This window comes from Protopterus annectens, chromosome 3.part0 (assembly GCF_019279795.1).
Source record: "Protopterus annectens isolate FY-2018-M chromosome 3.part0, PAN1.0, whole genome shotgun sequence".
In the NCBI taxonomy this organism is placed as follows: Eukaryota; Metazoa; Chordata; order Ceratodontiformes; family Protopteridae; genus Protopterus; species Protopterus annectens.
In genome coordinates this window covers 1,965,057,293-1,965,077,739 of record NC_056731.1, presented here as the reverse complement: position 1 = coordinate 1,965,077,739, position 20,447 = coordinate 1,965,057,293, and the positions used below count along the sequence as shown (strand labels likewise).

The following is a 20,447-nucleotide window of genomic DNA, read 5'->3' as shown; positions in this document are numbered from 1 at the left end:
TTTGTGGCAGGTCTGGCATTCATTTTAGCCTTGGTAATGTATGAAAGTGTAACCTGTAACCTTGAGACACAATATTCAGAACCCATCTGTCTTGGGTGACTGTTTGCCAGTTTTGAGAAAAAAGTGCTAGTTTTCCCCCCAAGGGGGCTTCCAAAAGGGAAGTGCTTGGCGTGCGAAGGGGAAAGTCATTGTGACTGTTTCTTGTAAGGTTGAGACTTGTCCTCACCTCCTCTTGGGGTTGAGGTGCCCCACTGTTTTTGTCTGCTTGAGTCTTGGGGTTGAGATCTGCCTCCTGGGCGCCTGTATCTGCCTCTCTGTGGCCTGTCTGACACTGGAAAGGACCATTTTTTTGTAGGCCAGTTTATGCTAAATCGAGGTGGCTGTACCTGCAAGAAATCCTTGACTGTTTGCATAGATTTAGCTTTTTCCTCCATTTTCTTTAACACATCTTCTGCCTTAACACCAAACAAGGTATCATGCTGTAAAGGAGCATCCAATAATTTTGCCTTAATATGATCAGTTAAACTCTGTTCTTTTAACCAAGCATGCCTTCGAATCACTGAACCTGTAACTGCGGCCCTACAAGAGGCCTCTAGAGAATCAAAACCACTTTTCAGAGTATGTTTTCCCACCTGTTCAATTGCATCCAACAAATCCTGCATTTCTTTACAATCAGGAGCTTCTGAGCTTGCAAGCATTTTCTGTTTTAATTGAGTCATTAAATGTTGTTGGTACTTAAGCATGTGAAACTGGCAATTTAAAGCTCTTACACTTAAAGTTGCAGAAGTGTATACTTTCTTCCCCCATCTATCCAAAGCTCTGGAATCTCTGTCAGAGGGTACTGGATTTTTTGCAATGGAAGCCTTAACCCCCTTTGGACCCTGGGAAATAGTTTCTGGATCAGCAGAAGGGTTTTTATAAAGAAACTTGTGAGAGTCAGGGACTCTGTAGTACCTATCTGGCTTGGCTGGTGCAGGGGGCAAGGAATCAGGAGATAAACTGGATTCAGAGAACACATCATCCACAATATCTAGCACAGGCGGAATAGCCAGGGGCCTGTGCTGAGGTAGTAAAAGGAAATCTCTGAGCCTTTTCTTAGAATTTGAGTATTCCTGACTTTCCCAATGGAAGTGCTCCCTCCTCATGGTATGCAAGGTTTCCCCAAAAGAATAATCCTCAGGAGGAGAGGCTGAAGGGATAGATTCTTCAGCATCAGAGTCCTCATAGGGAGGTATAGAGTACCCCTGGTCAGAAGTGGAATCAGTGGAAATGGAAAATTGATCAGAGGAATCATAGTCTGTATCCTGTCTAGGCCTTTTCTCAGGAGGGGGATGGGAATCCCTGATTAGAGTAATGAGGTCTTTGGCCATTTTAAGCATCTGATTATTAGGCATGGCGGTTTGTCCAGGAGAAGGCTGTACTTGTTTCTTTGTCTTTAGTGGTACTTTTGTCTTGGCTGTTGTTTTGATAGTAAGTTGTGAAGGTCTGAAAACACCCTCAGAAGCCGATGACTGCTCAGCGGCTCCGGACTCATCTGAGGGATTAGATTCCGTAGGCCCAATACCTTGAGTTTCCAGAGGCCCAGTTGTCTCCACGTGGGAGTCGGAGGCGGCCTGTGGCTCTGAGGTAGCGGGTGTCAGGGGCTGCGAAAGCGCCTCACTGAGAACCGGCGACTGGTCTAGAAGAGGCTTCATCGTCGGTTTTGGACCGCGGATGCCTGTCTTTATCCTTGTCCTTGCACTTTTTCGGTAATGTGGTCATCGGATGATCCAACGGCATAGTATAACTGAACCTTCAGCCAAAGTAGTGCAAAGCAAAATCAAAACGCCTTTCAATAGTACGTTTGTTAAATCTAGCACAGAACTGAGAACTAGTTCATAGGTTCATACTAGGCTATCTGCCCTAGGGCATTTATAAGCCTAGCCAGAATGTGTTTGGCTTTCGCCACCCATTTTAAATTTATTTTGCTATGCCCTTTTTCGAGGTTAGTATACTGTGCCTCTGTCTAACAGTGACACAGAAGTGATACCCGGGGTAAACCTACGATCTCCCATCCACTCATCAAGATTCCTCTTGAAGAGAGTCAGTGAGGGACTCTGCCTAACCTGGACTGGGATTTTATTCCAGAGTGAAGGGAGCCTCTGGGTTATGAATCTGTCCCTCCAGCATGTCCTATTTATTTCAGTGCTTAGGGTCAAGTCTCTCGAGCGCGTAGCACAATGGGATTTGGATTTTCTGAGGTGCAGCATGTCCATTAATTCCGGGTTGGACATGGCTTTATATGTCAGGCACAGATCGCCTCTGAACTGGCGGTATGCCACTGAGTAGAGCTGGAGTATCTTTAACCGGGCAGCATATGGCATCTGTTTGAGCCCTTTGATCCTCTTGGTGAGGTACTTTTGGGGTCTTTCCAGTTGCTGCAGGTGTCTGGTAAGGTACATCCCAAAAGGGGCATTGTACTCAATTATGGGCCTGATGAGGGATGAGTAAAGAGGCACGATGACCTCCCCTGATCTAGATGTGAATCCCTTCATGATTAGGTGGGCTATATAAAATGTTTTTCTAACCACTTTGGCCACGTGGTTGTCAAATGAGAGATTGCTATCAACTTGGGTCCCCAGGTCCCTAATTACTTCTTCTGTACTTAATGGATTACCACCTATGTGGTAATTTGTGGGCACTTTGTTTTGCCAAAGGGATGACTATACACTTTTGGCGTTAGCTTGAGGCCATGGCTCTGGCACCAGTTGTCTGCTTCTATGAGGCCCTTTTGGAGGATGCTTGTGTCGGCTGGAGAGTCGATTATGCCAGTTCGCAGTCATCTGCGAACTTGGTCAGCCACAGTCCTTCCATGTTGGCCTGTACCTCCGAGAAATATATACCGAACAAGAGGTCCCAGGACTGAGCCTTGTGGGACACCACTTGTAACTGGTTTGGAGTCTGACATGGCTCCAGCAATTCTAACCATGTGGGTTCTGTCCTTGAGCCAGTTTGCAATCCATCTAGTGACATAGGGGTTTATATTTAAGCTGGTGAGCTTATCTATAATGCCCGAGTGGGGTATTGTATCGAAGGCTTTTATGAGGTCCAGGTAGGCTGTGTGGACCACCTTCCCTCGTCAATGGCCTTGGTGACTGTTTCAAAGAAATCAACCAGGTTTAAGAGGCAGGATCTGCCCTTAACAAAGCCGAACTGGGTAGGATCCAGTGTTTGTAGGTCCCCAATATCTTTATTTATGAGGTCCATGATGATCCTTTCCATAGCTTTGCAGACCAAGCTAGTCAGGCTTATGGGGCGATAGTTTCCAGGATCCGTTGAGGCACCACCTTTATGGAGAGGGACCACTGTTGCTGTACGCCACTCTTTGGGCACATATCCTGTAGTAAGGCTGAGATTGAACAGTAGTTTTATGTTTGGGTTTAGCTCTTCTTGGAGTTCATGTAGGACGCAGCCCAGGACACCATCTGGTCCCATTGATGCTGTGTTTTTGCTTTGGAGAGCGGCTCTTACCTGAGCTTCTGAGATGTCTGGCCGGCAGCACTCTGCTGGGATAGATATTTGCCCTTTTGGTGGGGAGGGGGAGGGGAGTTTGCGCTGAACCTGTCAGCTAGGATGATGGCAATGTCTGTGGGTTCGGTGTATTTTTTGTCATTTTGGACTAATTCTGAGCAAATCTGGGAATTACCACCCAGGTTCCTAACATAACTAAAGAAAGCCTTGTGATTATCCTTAGTGTCCTGTGCAATTTTTCTCTCGAAGCTGGCCTTAGACAATTTTATGTGTGCCCGAAGTTTTTTGCTAATACTGATCAGTGATGCCTTCCCTTTTTGGGATTTTGCTCTATCATTTAGTAGCTTCCTCCTTCTATTGTATAATTTTTTATGGCTGGGGACCACCAGACAGGACGTCTGCCTTTGGAGGATTGGCTCTTGGTTTTGTTTGGGATCGCATGACCCATTCATTCCTGAAGGTGTTCATAGAATGCGTTTATAAAGGATTCTGCGTTTCTGGGCCGTATTTTCCACAGTGAGTCATGATCAGGGCCTAGGCATGGAATACAGTAAGAGTGGAAGTCCTTATCAGGTATTTGCTTTCCACAAGAAATACAGTTGTTAACTTTTTCTCTGACATCGGTCTGAGGCAAGAAAAAAGTTTCCTCAACGGGGTACTTAGCTTTATTGAAGACTCCGGTTCTGAAATTCGACTTAGAAAATCTCAGGAGTTGGCCGACCGGCACTTGTGAACTGCTTCTGCTTTGGGCACCGCACGGCAAGAAAGACTGGAGAAAATGGCACCGGATGCATCTTATATACCCCTGGTGCTCTGACGTCAGGGAAGAAGCGACAGCAACCGACGCCGGACCGGCAAATAACACACATGAATACATGAAAACATACTCAGAGGCTCTAAATAAAAATCTGCAAAAGTAACAGAGACCTCCAAAGCAGACATCCAAGCAACTTCCACACCCCATCACCAACCATGAAACACAAACATCACATAATCAGTGTGCCATGCAATCACAGCCCTTAACACAAAATAACATACCCAACACACTAGTAATAGGCGACTCTATAGTCAGGCACACTGATGTCCCACTAACTAGGCTGGACAAGGAGAAGGTTACAGTCAGCTGCCTGTCAGGTGCCAGGATCCGCCACATAACACTCAGGTCACTCCAGAACAAGTACAAATACAACTCTATCATTGTCCATGTTGGTGTGAATGACCTGAGACGTACCTCCCTGGACTACATGAAAAGAGACATGGAAGAACTCTCTGATCATGTAGCCCATGCCGGTATGACCCTGACCCTGAGTAGCATTCTGCCCTCACCAAGAATGATGCCACAGTATAAAGAAAAAATTATCACTTTCAACAATTGGCTAAGTTTCTGGTGTCATTCAAAGGGGATCCAGTATCTGTCCGCCTGGCATGATATGCTCGACAAGCCATGTTGCTTCGCAAGAGATGGCTTGCACCTGTCACCCTTAGGCTTTTGAATACTGGCCAAGGCTCTTGCCGTCCCCATAGTGCCTTTTTTAGGCAAGGCTCAAAAGACAAACCCACCAAAATAAATAGCACAAGTAACAAAAAAGTGAGGGTAATGCTACTCAATGCCAGAAGTCTAAACCTCAAAATGCATGCACTCAAGGCACTCCTCAGTATGGAGGAACATCGACATCTGTGCGGTAACAGAAACCTGGTTTAAGGCTCCTGAGAGCACCCCAGCACTACTAGGCTATAACTCATACCATATCTTTCGGCCACAGAACCAGGACCGAAACACAAAAGGTGGGGGTGTATCCATATTCATCAAAGATACCACACCTCCAGGTTAGTGGCGCAGCACCATGCATCAGAGATCATCCATGTGCAACTAACAACGGGCAAAACTGCCATCCAAATTGTAGCTTGCTACAGATCACCCACCATGGCCCAAGACCCCCATTCAGCAATTTTGGAGACACTGGGAAATATGAAGGTCCTACCAAACACCCAAATACTGGATGATTTCAATTACCCAAACATAAACTGAGAGAACTACTCAAGTACTAACTCCCTTGCCCAACGCTTCCTAGAATTTATAAACTCGAACGCCCTGGATCAACTGGTCAACACCCGCACCAGAGGGAACAACATATTGGACCTGGTCATCAACAATATGGGCGACCGGTGTTCCACACTGGAGGTCAACCCCTCGCTGGTTAGATCTGACCATAGACTAATCACTCTGGATATCCACATTCTGCACCCACCCCCAATCAAGGAAACCACCATGAAAAACTTTTCAAAGGCAAACATCACGTTACTTAAGACTGAGGTGGAAAGGTTCACAGCCCCCATGCTAAAAGACAATGCTGTCCAAGCTGCTGAAACCTTTACAAAGGCACTCTATGAGCATCTGCAGGAATGCATGGATCATGCTATCCCAAGTAAAACCAAGACTCACTCCTCCAAGAAAAGGAAACCAGTCTGGTGGACCCCTGCCATAAACAAGCTATACAACAGAAGGAGGAAACTAGTACAGAAAAGAGTAAAATCCCAAGAGGGAAAGACATCCCTGATCAGTATCAGCAAGAAACTATGATCCCTCATTAAATCATCCAAGGCTAGTTTCGAAAGAAAAACTGCCAATATCTCCAAAGATAACCGCAAAGCGTTCTTTAGCTATGTCAAGAACCTAAGTGGAAACTCTCAGGTCTGCTCTGAGTTGGTGCAGAATGGCACAAAATACACTGAACCGACTGATATTGCCAACATTCTGGCAGACAGGTTTACTGCAAACTTCACCCCCCTCTCACCCCCTAAAGGGCCCATAACCATACCAGAAGAATGTAGAGCCCCGTCAATCACCGACACACAGATTAAAACAGCCTTATCCAAATCCAAAAACACAGCTTCAATTGGACCGGACGGTGTCCCAGGCTGTGTCTTACAAGAGCTCCAAAATGAACTAACCCCTCACCTTAACACACTGTTCAAACTCAGCCTCTCTATAGGCTACGTACCCACAGAGTGGCGCACAGCAACAGTTATCCCGCTCCACAAAGGTGAAGCCACAACTGACCCTGGGAACTATCGCCCTATAAGCCTGACTAACCTGGTCTGCAAGGCTATGGTACGCATCATCATGGAACTCATTAACAGAGACATCGGGAACCTCCAAACCTTGGACCCTACCCAGTTTGGCTTTGTTAAGGGCAGATCATGCCTCCTAAACCTGGTGAACTTCTTTGAGATGGTTACCAAGGCATTAGATGAGGGAAAGGAGGTCCACACAGCCTACCTAGACCTTGCAAAGGCTTTCGACACCATTCTAGTATTTTAGACAAGCTCACCAGCTTGAACATAAACCCCTACGTCACGAGATGGGTTGCCAACTGGCTCATGGATAGAACCCACATGGTGAGAGTTGCAGGCTCTACGTCTGACTCTAAACCGGTTACAAGTGGTGTCCCCCAGGGCTCAGTCCTAGGACCCCTCCTGCTCGGTATATACTTCTCAGAGGTACAGGCAAGCATAGGAGGACTATGGCTGACCAAGTTCGCAGAAGACTGCAAACCAGGGGCCATAACTGATTCTCTGGCTGATACAGACACCATCCAGATGGGTCTCACTGACACGGACACCTGGTGTCAAAATCATGGCCTCAAGCTAAATGCCAAAAAGTGCATAGTCATCCCCTTTGGAAAAAAAGCAAAGTACCCGCGAACTACCAACATAGGTGGTAGTCCCCTAAATATAGAAAATGTAATAAGGGATCTGGGGACCCAAGCAGATAGTAATCTCTCCTTTGATAATCATACGGCCAAGGTGGTTAGAAAATCCTTCTATGTGGCCCACCTAATCAAAAAAGGGTTCGCATCTAGAACAAAAGAGGTTATTGTGCCTCTCTACTCATCACTCATTAGACCCATCATAGAACACAATGCCCCATTTGGGATGTACCTTACAAGACATCTGCAACAGCTGGAAAGACCACAAAAGTACCTTACCAAGAGGATTACTGGCCTCAAACAGATGCCCTATGCAGCCCGACTCAAGAAACTCCAGCTGCACTCGGTTGCATACCGCTTACTCGGTGGTGATCTCTGCCTGACATACAAGGCCATGTCCAACCCAGAATGGATGGACATGCTTCACCTAAAAAAAACAAATCCCGGAGAGCCACACGCTTTAGAGATATTAACCTCACCACAACGATAAATAGGACATGCTGGAGGGATGGATTCCTATCCTAGAGACTTCCCCATGCTTTGGAACAGGGTTCCAATATAAATCAGGCAGAGCCCCTCACTAACACTCTTCAAGGGAAACCTTGATGGGTGGATGGGAAACAGAAAATTTACCCCGGGGATCACTGCAGTGGCTCTGCGGGACAGTGGCGCAGGGAACTAATGGCTCTGCTGGACAGAGGCACAAGCAACTAATCTAAGGGGGTGGTGAAAGCCAACACATTCTGGCTAGGCTTATAAATGCCCTTGGGCAGATAGCCTAGTACCTACCTATGAACCTATAACACTCACTATAGAAATAATTCTTTTTTTTTGTTAACAGAAGGAGAAAGCAGCAGGAAGAATACTATCACCAATGATAGATTAGATTAAAATACACAGAGGTGTACGGAAGAAAGAAAAACTATCAACAATGGTAGTTCAGAATACACCAAGGTGTACAGAAAGAGGAGATGACAATTTTAAAAGGGTTAGAAAGTAGTGGGTGGGTTAATGATTAATAAGCAAGTAAAGAAGTAGAAAAAACTCTCAAAATTTGTAAATATATCAATAAATCAACACTTAGCTCAAGAGCAAGCAAATGCATCTGTCATCAAGAGCAGCAAATGAGATCTGAGATAACTAGGAGAGGAGCATTATGGGTAAGGGTTAAGCTCAAGAGTTTTCGTCTTTCACAAGCTGTAGTAACAACTGAGTCAGTTACGAAGCTCACAACCAAACTCACATGTGGAGGATAAAAAGAAAACTGACAACATCAGATCACTTTACACAAAGAATTGTTTGTTTGTCTTTTGGCTTTTCCCGGTTAGGGGTCATCACAGCGGAACTCCGGTCTGCTAATGATTGCCAGTTGTTTCTTATGATGTCGAGTTGCCAGCCCAACGCCCAACCTTCAATGAAGGCACGCCCATTCAACACATGTCTTTCAAAGACCCACTCGACCGCAGGGAGGACATGCAGACTCAACACAGAAGACACTCCCTACCCAAGCCGAGAATCGAACAGGAGAACCTCTTGCTGTAAGGCAACAACACTACCGCTGCACCACCGCGGAATATACTTGACCTGTTAAACTGAAGAAACTAAAGCACACAAAAAAAGAAGTTATGTCCTTACCATAACGTTCCATGTGGAGTGTTCATCTCGCCTTGGTTATTACACATGGGTTCGGAGCCGATCCTCGGCTCCGTGCCGGCCGACTGCAAGCTCTGCATCGAGAAGAAGCTCGAGGACATCTAATACCCACAATCCCCCTCTGCCTTTACCTCAGATCTAGTTTGCAAGCAAACCAGACATAAAGCACGCACACATGCCAACTATATACATAAAATACATATATACAAACATACCCAGTGTATGATAGTAACAGTAATACTGCAACAGCAGAAGGAGAATACTCCAGACCAGGCACCAAATCGAACGCGTTCTTCCTAAGGGTGGGAAGGGTGGGAGTGTAATAACCAAGCGAGATGAACACTCCACATGGAACGCGTTATGGTAAGGACATAACTTCTTTATGTGAGAGTGTTCAATCTCGCCTTTGTTCTTACACATGGGTAGCGCCCTAGCTCCATGATCCTGAGGAACTCAAGGGAGAACGTTCTTGAGCACAGTGGAACCAAAGGTTGCCCTATCCCTAGAAACCCTGTCCACTTTGTAATGAGATATAAATGTATGTGGTTTAGCCCAAGTAGCAGCCGCACAAATAGTGTCTAAAGGTAAACGAGCTGCGTGAGCCAAAGATGTAGAAATTGATCTGGTAGAATGTCCTCTGGGTTTTGCTGATAATGTTTGATCAGAAGCTTCATAAACATAAATGATACAGTCAGTTAGCCACTTCGAAAGAGTTCGTTTCGTGACTGCAAGACCCTTTCTGCTGTCAGCAAAAGCTACAAATAGTTGATCAGATTTCCTGTGATCTTTTGTTCTATCCAAATAAAATCTGAGTTGTCTATGGACGTCTAGTTTGTGCAACATATACTCTAATTTATTAGAGTGGTCTTTAAAGAAGGTGGGTAATTCGATGGATTGATTAATATTATTAGTAGAACAAAGGATGGATTAGTGCATAGGGATACTCTGTCAGAATGAAAAATTAAATAAGGATGTTTGACCGAAAGGGCCTGCAGCTCAGACACCCGTCTAGCAGATGTAATAGCCACTAGAAATAATGTTTTCCATGACAAAAATTTCAAAGTGCAACTTGAAGCTGGTTCAAAGGGTGGTAACATCAATTTAGAGAGTAATAAATTTAAATTCCACGGTGATGTCGGACATCTGACTGGTGGTCTGATATGAAAGGAACCCTTTAAAAAGGCTTTACAAAGTCTGTGAGCCATAATAGGTGCACCACTTTCCTCTACATGATAGTTAGAAATGGCAGCTAACTGTACTCTTAAGGTAGCCGGGGAAACTCCTTCCTGAAATAATTCAGTCAAAAATTCTAAAATCTTATTCAACGGAGCTGTAACAGGGTCCAACTGATGTGACTCCGCCCAGAAGACAAAACGTTTCCACTTACTGGTGTAAGTCTTTGTAGTGGAAACTTTATGAGAAGCTACCAAAATATCTTGAACCGCCGATGTAAGAGGAATTGACCTGGCTAGAAAGGGAAGCGGAGCAGCCAAGCTGCTAGATGGAGAGATTCCAGGGATGGGTGAGGAACTCCTGACGAGTGAGTCAGTAGATCTGGCTCTGGGTCCAGCATCCAAGGTCCCCGAATGCGGTGATGCAATAGAAAGGGGAACCAAATTTGACGAGGCCAGAACGGAGCAATGAGAATTATAGTCCTCTGAAGGTTGTTTGCTTTCTGTAGAAACTTTGCAATCAGGGGAAATGGAGGAAAAGCATATAGGAGACCCGGGGGCCAATCGTGCACCAGCGTCCCTGGGGACTTCCCCTGGAGGGGGTAATAGGGCAAAGTAGCTCCTGCATTTGGCGTTCATTGGAGACGCAAACAGATCGCAGGTAGGCTGGCCCCATTTGCGAAAAATCCTTCTCGCAACTGACTGTTTGAGGGACCACTCGTGAGGCAATAGTATTGCCCTGCTCAGCCTGTCGGCTATGACGTTGGATGACCCCGGGATGTGCGTTGATCAGAAAGCGACCGGTGGACTCTGCCCATTGCCAAATTCTCATGGCCTCTCTGCATAGTTGGTAAGACCTGGTTCCCCTTGCTTGTTTATGTACCAGACTACGGACATGTTGTCTGTCTGAACTGCAATGGTCCCTGGAGGAAGAAGGGGAGCAAAGTGTTGCAACGCCAAAAACACTGCCCTCAACTCCAGAACATTGATGTGCAGATTGTACTCCAGATTGGTCCATTCGCCTTGGACTGTCTGTCCCTGAAAGATGCCCCCCCACCCTATCAGGGAAGCGTCCGTGGTTATCGTCGCTGACGGTGTGGGTAGCACAAATGGTCTTCCGCCGGATAGGTTGCAAGTCTGTAACCACCACCTTAGGTGTGATTTGCATGTTTTCGTTATCAATATTTCGTGAGTCAGTGGAAGTTGTTGGAATGACCATTGTGCAAATAGAAGCCATTGTAGCACTCTCATGTGCAGTCTTCCCAATGGTATCGCAATGAGAGAAGCTGCCATGAGACCCAAAACTTTCAGAATAATTTTTGCTGGGGATTTTCTGGACGACAGAAGAAGGGAAATGTTGAATTGAAGTGCTACTATCCTTTCTGTAGAAAGTTTTAGAACTAACTGACGCGTATCTAATTCCGCTCCTATGAATAAGATATGCTGTGATGGCTGTAGCAACGATTTTTCGAAATTTACTGAAATGCCAAGGTGTGTACAAAGTTGTAGGGTGTAATCCCTGGCTTGTATCAGTTGACGCCTGGTGGTGGCAGACAGGAGCCAGTCGTCCAGATACGGAAACACCTGGAATCCTAGGCGCCTCAGATGAGACGCTACCACTGCCATGCATTTGGTGAAGACCCTGGGGCTGTGGTCAGGCCAAAGGGCAGGGCTTGAAACTGATAGTGACTGGCTCCTAGCCGGAAGCGCAAATGATCCCTGGACGCCCTGGCCATTTTGATGTGGTAGTATGCGTCCTTCAGATCTATTGAGCACATCCAGTCGTCCTTCTGTAAGAATGGAAGGATCGATTGAAGCGTGACCATTCGGAACTTTTCCTTCTTGACAAAGGTGTTGAGATGGCTTAGGTCCAGAATTGGCCTCCAGTCCCCTGTTTTCTTTGGAACTAAAAAGAACCTTGAGTAAGTTCCGAATCCTATTTGGTCCGCTGGGACTGGTTGGATGACTCTTTTTTCTAGCAGCTTTGAAATTTCTGTAGCTGCTGGCTCTTGCAGATGGGGTGGTACATCTGGGAGCTTTCTTTTTGGAATGGGGTGGATAGAAATGGGATTTTGTAACCTCTGGTAACAACGCTTTTTACCCAATTGTCTGAGGAAAGATTTAGCCAGGCCTGAGGGTATAAAGCTAAGCGACCCCCGACTGCCTCCAGAGCAGGACAGTCGGACCTCCTCTCAGGAGTGCTGAAAAGGTTTGCCAGGGAGGTTATCCCTGTCACCTTGGTTTTGCGGACCCCCTCTGCCGCCAGAGCGGCGTCTTCCACCTCTGCCCCCTCTGCCTCTAGAGGGGCATCACCCTGTGTGTTTGGGAAAGATCCTTGGGGTTTTCGAAACCACATTTTCCCACCACGTTGCCCTTTGGGGTACGGTCTGGAAGGGTGGAAAACGGACTCCGACAGCAGACAGAGTCTTTCCCTCCTGTTCACACCGGGTAAGGGTCTCCTTTACTTTAGGGCCAAAAGTGGCTCCGTCAAATGGGGCGTTAGTAAAGGAAGACTTGAAGGCTTCCGCAAATGAACATAAGCGCATCCAGGATTGTCTACGAAGAGCAATCGCTGAAGCCGCTGCCCTACTCGATCCTTCGCTGCATAGGATATCAGCCTCATGGACGAAGTTCACAATGGACGTAAGGGTGTTGAGATGCGCTGTAACTTTCTCTGAGACAGCGGCATCTGTAGCACCCTGGAGGGTATCTCCCAACTCTTTGACTAGATCCCTCTGTAAATGTGTAAAATGAGTCAAATAGTTCAGGGAACGCATAGAGAAAGCCGCTGAACTGAAAATGCGCTTCCCGTATCTGTCCATGGTCCTAGAATCTTTGTTAGGCGGATGGACAGATGAGGAAGACTCCGACATCTCCTTTTCGTGGCCGCTGCCACCACCATGGCGTCTACTGGAACTCCTTTGGTGAGGTAAGCTTTGTCCTGTGGTGCCGTGATGTACTTATTTGGCTTCCTAGGGACTGGTTCCACCATGTCAGGAGTCTCCCACGCCCTTCGAGCAATCAATTCCATTAACTCATCAAAGGGCGGAGTGACCCAGGAGGAGGAAGGACGGGCACCAAATGCCTTCAGCAAAACTGACTCATCCTCAGAAGGGGGGAGGGCTTGCCAGTCACCTCTCTGTTTAAGGATCTCCAAGATGTCAGAAAGAGACATCCTCTGAAGGTGACTTAGGGGACCCTTCTGACTCATCTAAGTCAGTATCAGATGTCAAGGATTCTTGTGGAGAATCCAAGTGTCTCCTTCTTACACAGTCTTTTCCTAGGAACTTCTTCGTGGGGAGCATCCGAAGAAGCCTCCGAGGAAGAGGGGGCACCCTCCAGGGGTGGCTGAGACACTGGTGCCCGACGCTTGGACGTGGCCGTGGGTGCAGAGGAAGATAACGGTCCTTTGTGGGGAGGAGAAGCTGTACCTGCTGATGTGGTTGTCTGGGTAGACAACACCTTCCTCATGAGGTCGAAGGCCCCCGGGTCCCGAGTCGAGGTATCTCCCGGTCCCGAAGAAATGGGAAGAATCCCCGAAACAGGAGCCGAAGGCACCGACCCCGAGGACGGAACCGAATCGATCCATGCCGAGGCCCCGAGAGGAGCGCCGGAACGAAACATCGGTCCGACTCTCGGTCCCGGAACCAAGGACGGATCTTCGCCCGAGACTCCGGTACGGATCGGATGGAGTCGAGGTGAACGGTGCCGACCGAGAAAAAGACGGTTCTGGCACCGAGGGCTCCACAATCATCAGGTCAGCTTCTTCCGGCTCCGAAGATTGGACAGGTCTCGGAGGAGGAACAGGTGGAGATAGTGGTAGGCCTTCAAGTCTCGACATCAACTGAGAGGAGACCGAGATAAGCTTGGATAGGGCCGTATGCTCCATCAGTTTCTGCACCACACGGTCCACATCGGTGTCGGAAAGGGGTCTAGAAGAACGAGTCGAAGGGATCGAAGACGGAGCCGACCTCAGCAGAGTCGGTGGAGGGAGCTCCGTCACCGGTTCCAAGACTCGAGGCTCGGAAACTGCCAACAGTTGAACACTCGGCCCGAAGTCTGTGGAACCGGTGATCTAACTAGACCCGAAGAGCTCGGAGCCGATGACTTTGGCTCCGACGCCTTCGACCCCTTCGAAGACTTGGATGCCTGGTCTGAAGCATCCAGAGCCTCCTGGAAAGAGGGTTTCAGCAATCCTCTGTCCATCAGTTTCCTGCGCCTATCTGTCATGACCCTCCCACTAAAAGAGTGACAAATAGAGCAGTCCTCTTGTAAGTGGAGAGGGCCAAGACAGTAGACACAGGAACTGTGGTTGTCTGTGACCGACATCTTTTGGCCACACTGACAACGTTTGAAGCCAGATTTTAATTTTTCTGACATAATAACAATAAAGAAAGACAGTCCAGTAAGTAAAAGTCACTTCCAATGAAAAACAGTCAAATCCGGTAATAAGTGTCAATTCCTGTAATAAAGCAGACTACAACAAATACTTAGTCAAAGTTATTCAAGTAGGGGTGGTAGGCCCCGAAAAACTCTGTACCCTTTAGTTAAACTAAGTAACTAATCTAAGGAACCGAGATATCTAAGTCCACTCACACACCTACTCTAACTTTTCATTGACTAAATTTAAAGTAATTTTTTGAAAAAGTTTAAACAGAAAGATAAATTCTTATCTGTAAAAGCCTCGAGCTAGTCCCCAGCGATGCGTATGCAGCAGCGGCAAACTAGATCTGAGGTAAAGGCAGAGGGGGATTGTGGGTATTAGATGTCCTCGAGCTTCTTCTCGATGCAGAGCTTGCAGTCGGCCGGCACGGAGCCAAGGATCGGCTCCGAACCCATGTGTAAGAACAAAGGCGAGATTGAACACTCTCACATCAAGAGTTTTCCCTCACATGAAGGAACTATAGATGAAACATTCCTTACAAACTTTAACATATGAGCCTGACAATTCAAAATTCTAAAAAACTAAAAGTTGCAGAAACATATACTTTTCCCCTAAACTTGTCACTTGTTTAGCCATCCTCATCAGAAAGGGAAGAATTAGAATTAACAAAATGTTTGGAAACTGCTGGATAATCTAAAGTTGCAGTTGCTAGGTCAGGTCTGGGATGAGTGGATTAAAATTTGTGCAAAGTCCCTCAGTCTTTCATTCTATTTGGTTTCTTAGGTGCTACAGGGTGTCTGCCAGGAGAACCACAGGTTGTTACAAATACATTCTCTAATGCAGATGAGCTCTGGGGGGATGGAGACGGGAGGAGGTTCTGGGAATTCCAGTTGTAAAAGTTCAGAGTATTTCCTGAGGGACTGAGAAACTTTATTGTTTTCTCCCACTAAAAACACTGGCACATTCCTGAAATAGTCTTGCAGAAAGAGAAACCTTGACAGAGAGATTCAGATAACATGATCTCATTGGAGTCTGAATCAAAAATATGAAGAGAAAACCCTGTACCATCACAATCCTCTCCAAATTCAATTTCTTTAATCTCTTCAGGAAAAGAGGAATCATTTTTTTCTCTTAACAGAATCAACTTGAAAAGAAGGGTCAATAGCCTGTACAAGACCCGAGCCAGACATAATAAACTAATCCTGTCCAGTGAAATTTGAGCAGGAAAAGATATTTATTTAGTTTTATGTTTTTTTTTTGGTTTGTTTTTTTTTTTTTAAAGGGAATTTGGGACAAACAGGATTGGCAGCAATAGCTGCCCAAAGGGTGGGCACAACATTCTGGCTAAGCAGGAGCACCTTCCCTGCTCCTTTTACCAACAAAGGGAAGAGTAGCTCTCTCTTTCCCACTGAGGGGACACCAACAGTCACGGATGACATGGCTAACCCCTAATCCATAGTGGCTGTATGGACCACACTAGAAGGATCAGGGGAAAAAAAATAAGAGAGTGGTCTAAGGAACCAGCTTTGACTATAGCAGAATTACCTACCTGCAGCTCTGGCAAATTGTTAGCTTGCTATAGTGGCAAAGGCTGTTTTGGTTAACTATTTATTTCTGTGGCTGGAAGAAGGACTGAACATGGAACCAGCAGCTTGTTTCATGGTCAAGTCGAAAATGGTGTTTCTTTCCCAAGGAAACTAAGGAGGACAAGATGGTAAACATTTTAAAAGCAGTAAAAAGCAACTTTCCAAGTAACAAGCAATACAATACACTTTACCAGCCCCAAAATTTTAATTTAAAGGTAGTTTTTTTCACAGACAAAATGGTTTTAGAATGTTTAAACTGACTTTGAAACTGTCAGAAACAAAAGTCTGTTCCCATTTAAAAGTACAGTAAAGTCACATGACAGTCAATAAAAACACACATTTCTAACTCAAAATATGCTTTCCTAAGCAACGAAGCAAGTTTAAATATTAAAAAAATATGTGGAAGTTTTTTCCACCAAAGGAAACCCAGCCAGCTATATGCCCAGCAATGGAGCATAATAAGCTGAAAGTCAATCCTCAAAAGACCACAGAGGACTTGTCTCTCTGGCGAAAGGAAAGCTCTGAAAGGCTTGATGCCTAAACCCGAATTTTAGTCAGCTCAGCTTGAGCTAAAGGTTTGGGCTCATGGAAGATGCAATGGACGGCTGTTGTATCCTAAAACAAGATATAACCCATACAGCTTACGTTACTGCAAAAGCGATCAATATGAAGAATGACTAAATCTACTGAACACATAAATAAGATTAAGATGAGAAACAGATTTGTCACTCAATGTCTACCCCTTCTCTGGAATGGACTCCCTCTCAAAGTTGTGACACACTGTCTCTGCCTTTAAAAAGGAGCTGGACAAACAGCTGGGTGTTGACAAATTCAGCCCTGCTATGACTGGCCTGCCCCTCTTTGAAGTGACAGGCAAGACCTCTGGGTGGTTATTTGCAAGGCAGAAATGGCTTTGTGGCTCAGTTGCCTTGTAAATCATATGATCCTATGACCATCTAAATTTACTTCAGGGAACAGACTAACCATCTAAATTTACTTCAGAGAATTGACCAAATACAATAGCAAGCAATACATACATTTGAGTTACAGGTGTAATTATCAAAAGGTACGGGCAACGATGAGGACTAAAGTCTAAAGAGTATCCTCTGACTCCACTGACAATTCAATGCTTGAACATATGTCTTATACAAAATGACAACTTACCAGACCCAGAATTTGACTGCAGGTGTCCATTTACAACCCCATTCACTAGCATAATATCCTCACGCTTCAGTAGTCGAGGTGGACGAATTTTCAGGTCTTCCTGAACGTCCACCACCGGGATCAACACTGAAGGACAACTTGAGTTGTTAAACTGCCACTTTACTTCCTGAATGATATCATCTAGATGAAAAAGAAACTGTATTAATGCTGAAGCACAATATAGTAATATAAAAGAAAAAATGTGTTTTTTTTTAATTAAATAAAAACTCTGCAAATTAGCATAAATGAGAAAAGGAAGTCAAAATGCAAAGGGAAATAACTAATGGACAATACATTAAAATACCTTTAAATGTTCCTTCAGTGGAGACCTTTGTTCAGATTTAGATACATTCTTACCACATCTGGTGATCTATAACAGGATCGTCTTTCATAGGTCTATCAACTGCATCAGTTGGAACCTGGCACTTTTTGCTGAATATCCTGCACTTAGGGTTGTCCTTAAACTCTCACTGGTGCACACCATGATGCAATACACGAGTTAAGCAAGCATTAACAGCCTCAGATTCAATCGGTTCACCTCAACTGCAAATGGAGTATTCAGCTTTAAATGCTAATGCCCACATAAATGGAATTTGAATGAAGTGGTAAACAAGTCAAATTCAGATCAAAAACTAATGCAGACCAAATGTCAACCATAGTGCACCTGTTGTATACAAGCCTTCTGCCAAACATCTGGTTGCTACACAGCATCAGAACTAGAGAAATGTAACAACAGAAGTGAAGAATTTTTTTTCAAGAATGTGTGCATCTGGAAGAATAGAAGTATAGTTTAAGCTGAAAAAATATAACAGTTACCATAAACGGATGCAAAACCTTAATGCTAACCGTTGCATTGCTGTACCAAGGTATTGGGAGTAAATAACTAGAGAGGAAAAGACAACGGTGATGTCAAGATGATATTTGGACTGCAGGCCAGAGACGGACTTCCCTATCAGGGACTAATATCGGAACATTAGCAAAGAGAAAAAGATAGGGTAATTCTACTTGAAAGACCTGTTCTGACAGAGTTTTTAGATGACTCTAGTACAGAAGCTGATGTCAAAAGAGGGATAATTAGAACGGCATATAAAATACTATAACTATAAGAATAGATCAGAGGAGGTTAGAAAAGGTTGTGAAGAGACATTGGAAAAGCAATTTATAAGGGTATAATGGGAGGACATATACATGGCTTACTATTATGCAACAAAATCCAGAAGGTTTAGCATTTGTGCTTGGAAGTGTTTGCATACGTATTTTTATAACCCAAGTAGACTTCTAGGATTTTTCCTTTTGTAGACAGCAAATGCTAGAGGTATGATGGGAAAGAAAGAGGTAACTGGGAAAAAGAAGTTATGTACTCACCATAACGTTCCATCTGAGTAGGTAAACTTCATTTGTCAGCAATCTGTGGGTTACGGATCCGACACGGATCCGAGCCGGCAGCATACCAAGCAAAAAGATCCAGGCTCCAAGCTCCTCCCCCTTACTCATACTACACTGCAACCTCCTTCCAATCCTCAGATCATGTTTGCCACCTGCACCTTGCACCTTATAACAAAACAACTAACAACCTGAGATACCTGACTCAAGGACAAAGTATGGCTCATAGGTCCAAACCTCGAGCTCAGCTAAGTAACCATGAAGGTCAGGGGGAAGGAGGGAGGGACGGTTGCTGACAAATGAAGTTTACCTACTCAGATGGAACGTTATGGTGAGTACATAACTTCTTCATCTGAAGTAGTTAACCTCATTTGATCAGCAACCTGTGGGACAAAGTCCCCAGCTACCCGAATCATGGGAGGCCCTTAAGGAAGGATATTCCGGAGCACTGCAGAGCCAAAGGCAGCCCTTCCCCTAAACACCAAATCCAGTTTATAATGAGAGATAAAGGTGTGAGAGGTAGCCACCAAACAAATGTCATCCAGGGAAACTCTAGACCAGAATGCAGCAGACGTTGCCATAGAACGCGTAGAATGAGCATGAACTCCCACTGGTTCTGGTAATGCAGATTCTCTGTATGCTTGTAAGATACAACTCAAAATCCACCTGGCGAGAGTCACCTTTGAAACTGGTTTCCCTAGAAAAGGCTTAGCAAAGGAGACAAAAAGCTGATCAGATTTACGAAAAACAGCCGTCCTGTGCAAATAAAAACGTAACTGTTTGTGAACATCTAGTAAATGAAGTTTATATTCTCCTTTACTCTGGACTGATTAATGCTCGTCTCGGAAGCAACTTTTGGGAGAAAGGAGGGATTAGTCCTGAGAGATACCTTATCCTTATGAAACACAAGGTATGGAGGTTTGAAGCTCCAGCACTCTCCTGGTTGAAGTAATTGCTACAAAAGAAGCCGTCTTCCATGACAAGATCTTCAGATCAACAGAAGCTGTGGGTTCAAATGGAGGCGCAACTAACACCTGAAGAACTAAGGTCAGATCCCATGGCGGAGATGAATTTCTAACAGGGGGTCTCAAAAGAAAAGTGCCTTTTAGAAAGGTCTTACAAACTCTGGCAGCAGTGAGGGAACCAAAGTTGTCCCCAATATGAAAATGGAAAATGGCAGCCAGCTGAACCTTCACAGTAGATGAGCTGGTCCCTTGCTGAAAAATATGAGACAAGAATTCCAGTACCGCCGAAACAGGAGCGGTAAAAGGATCCAAGTTCTTTTGTGAAGCCCAAATTGAAAAACGTTTCCATTTGCTACTGTAAATCTTCCTGGTAGAGGGTTTATGTGCCGTCACCGGGATAGACTTGACTCGGGAAGAGATACCGGGAGTCCTGGGAACTGGATCAGCCAAGCTGAGAGCTTGAGGCCGTCCAGGTTCAGAGGAGCCATTCCCAATGGATGAGAAATCAGATCCGGAAAGGGATCCAAAATCCAGAGTGGAGCTATGAGATGAGACTGCAGGCAAGGGAACCAGACTTGACGGGGCCAGAATGGGGCTATGAGGATAATCTTGCTCCCCAACCGGCGAGCTTTCTGCAGAAATTTTGTCATAAGCGGAAGTGGAGGATATGCATAAAGAAGACCGGGCGGCCAAGCATGGACTAGAGTGTCTCTGGGGGCTTCTCCCAAAGGGGGAATTAGAGCGAAAAACTTGCTGCACTTCGCATTGGAAGGCGATGCGAAGAGATCGCAGCAAGGCTGACCCCACTTAAGGAAGATCTGTTTCGCTACACAAGGATTCAGACACCACTCGTAAGGAGAGAGGATAGTTCTGCTCAATTT

At 45.4% G+C, this 20,447-nt stretch overlaps 1 protein-coding gene across 1 annotated transcript in view; it reads right to left on the bottom strand.

Annotated features, from left to right (window-relative positions):
• SEC22C (SEC22 homolog C, vesicle trafficking protein) overlaps positions 1 to 20,447 on the bottom strand; it is a 717,172-nt gene that overhangs the window by 366,886 nt on the left and 329,839 nt on the right. The window contains exon 5 of the mRNA XM_044066059.1: positions 17,180 to 17,359. Within this exon, the coding sequence (XP_043921994.1) occupies positions 17,180 to 17,359 (180 nt within the window). The remainder of the gene's footprint in view (positions 1 to 17,179; positions 17,360 to 20,447) is intronic.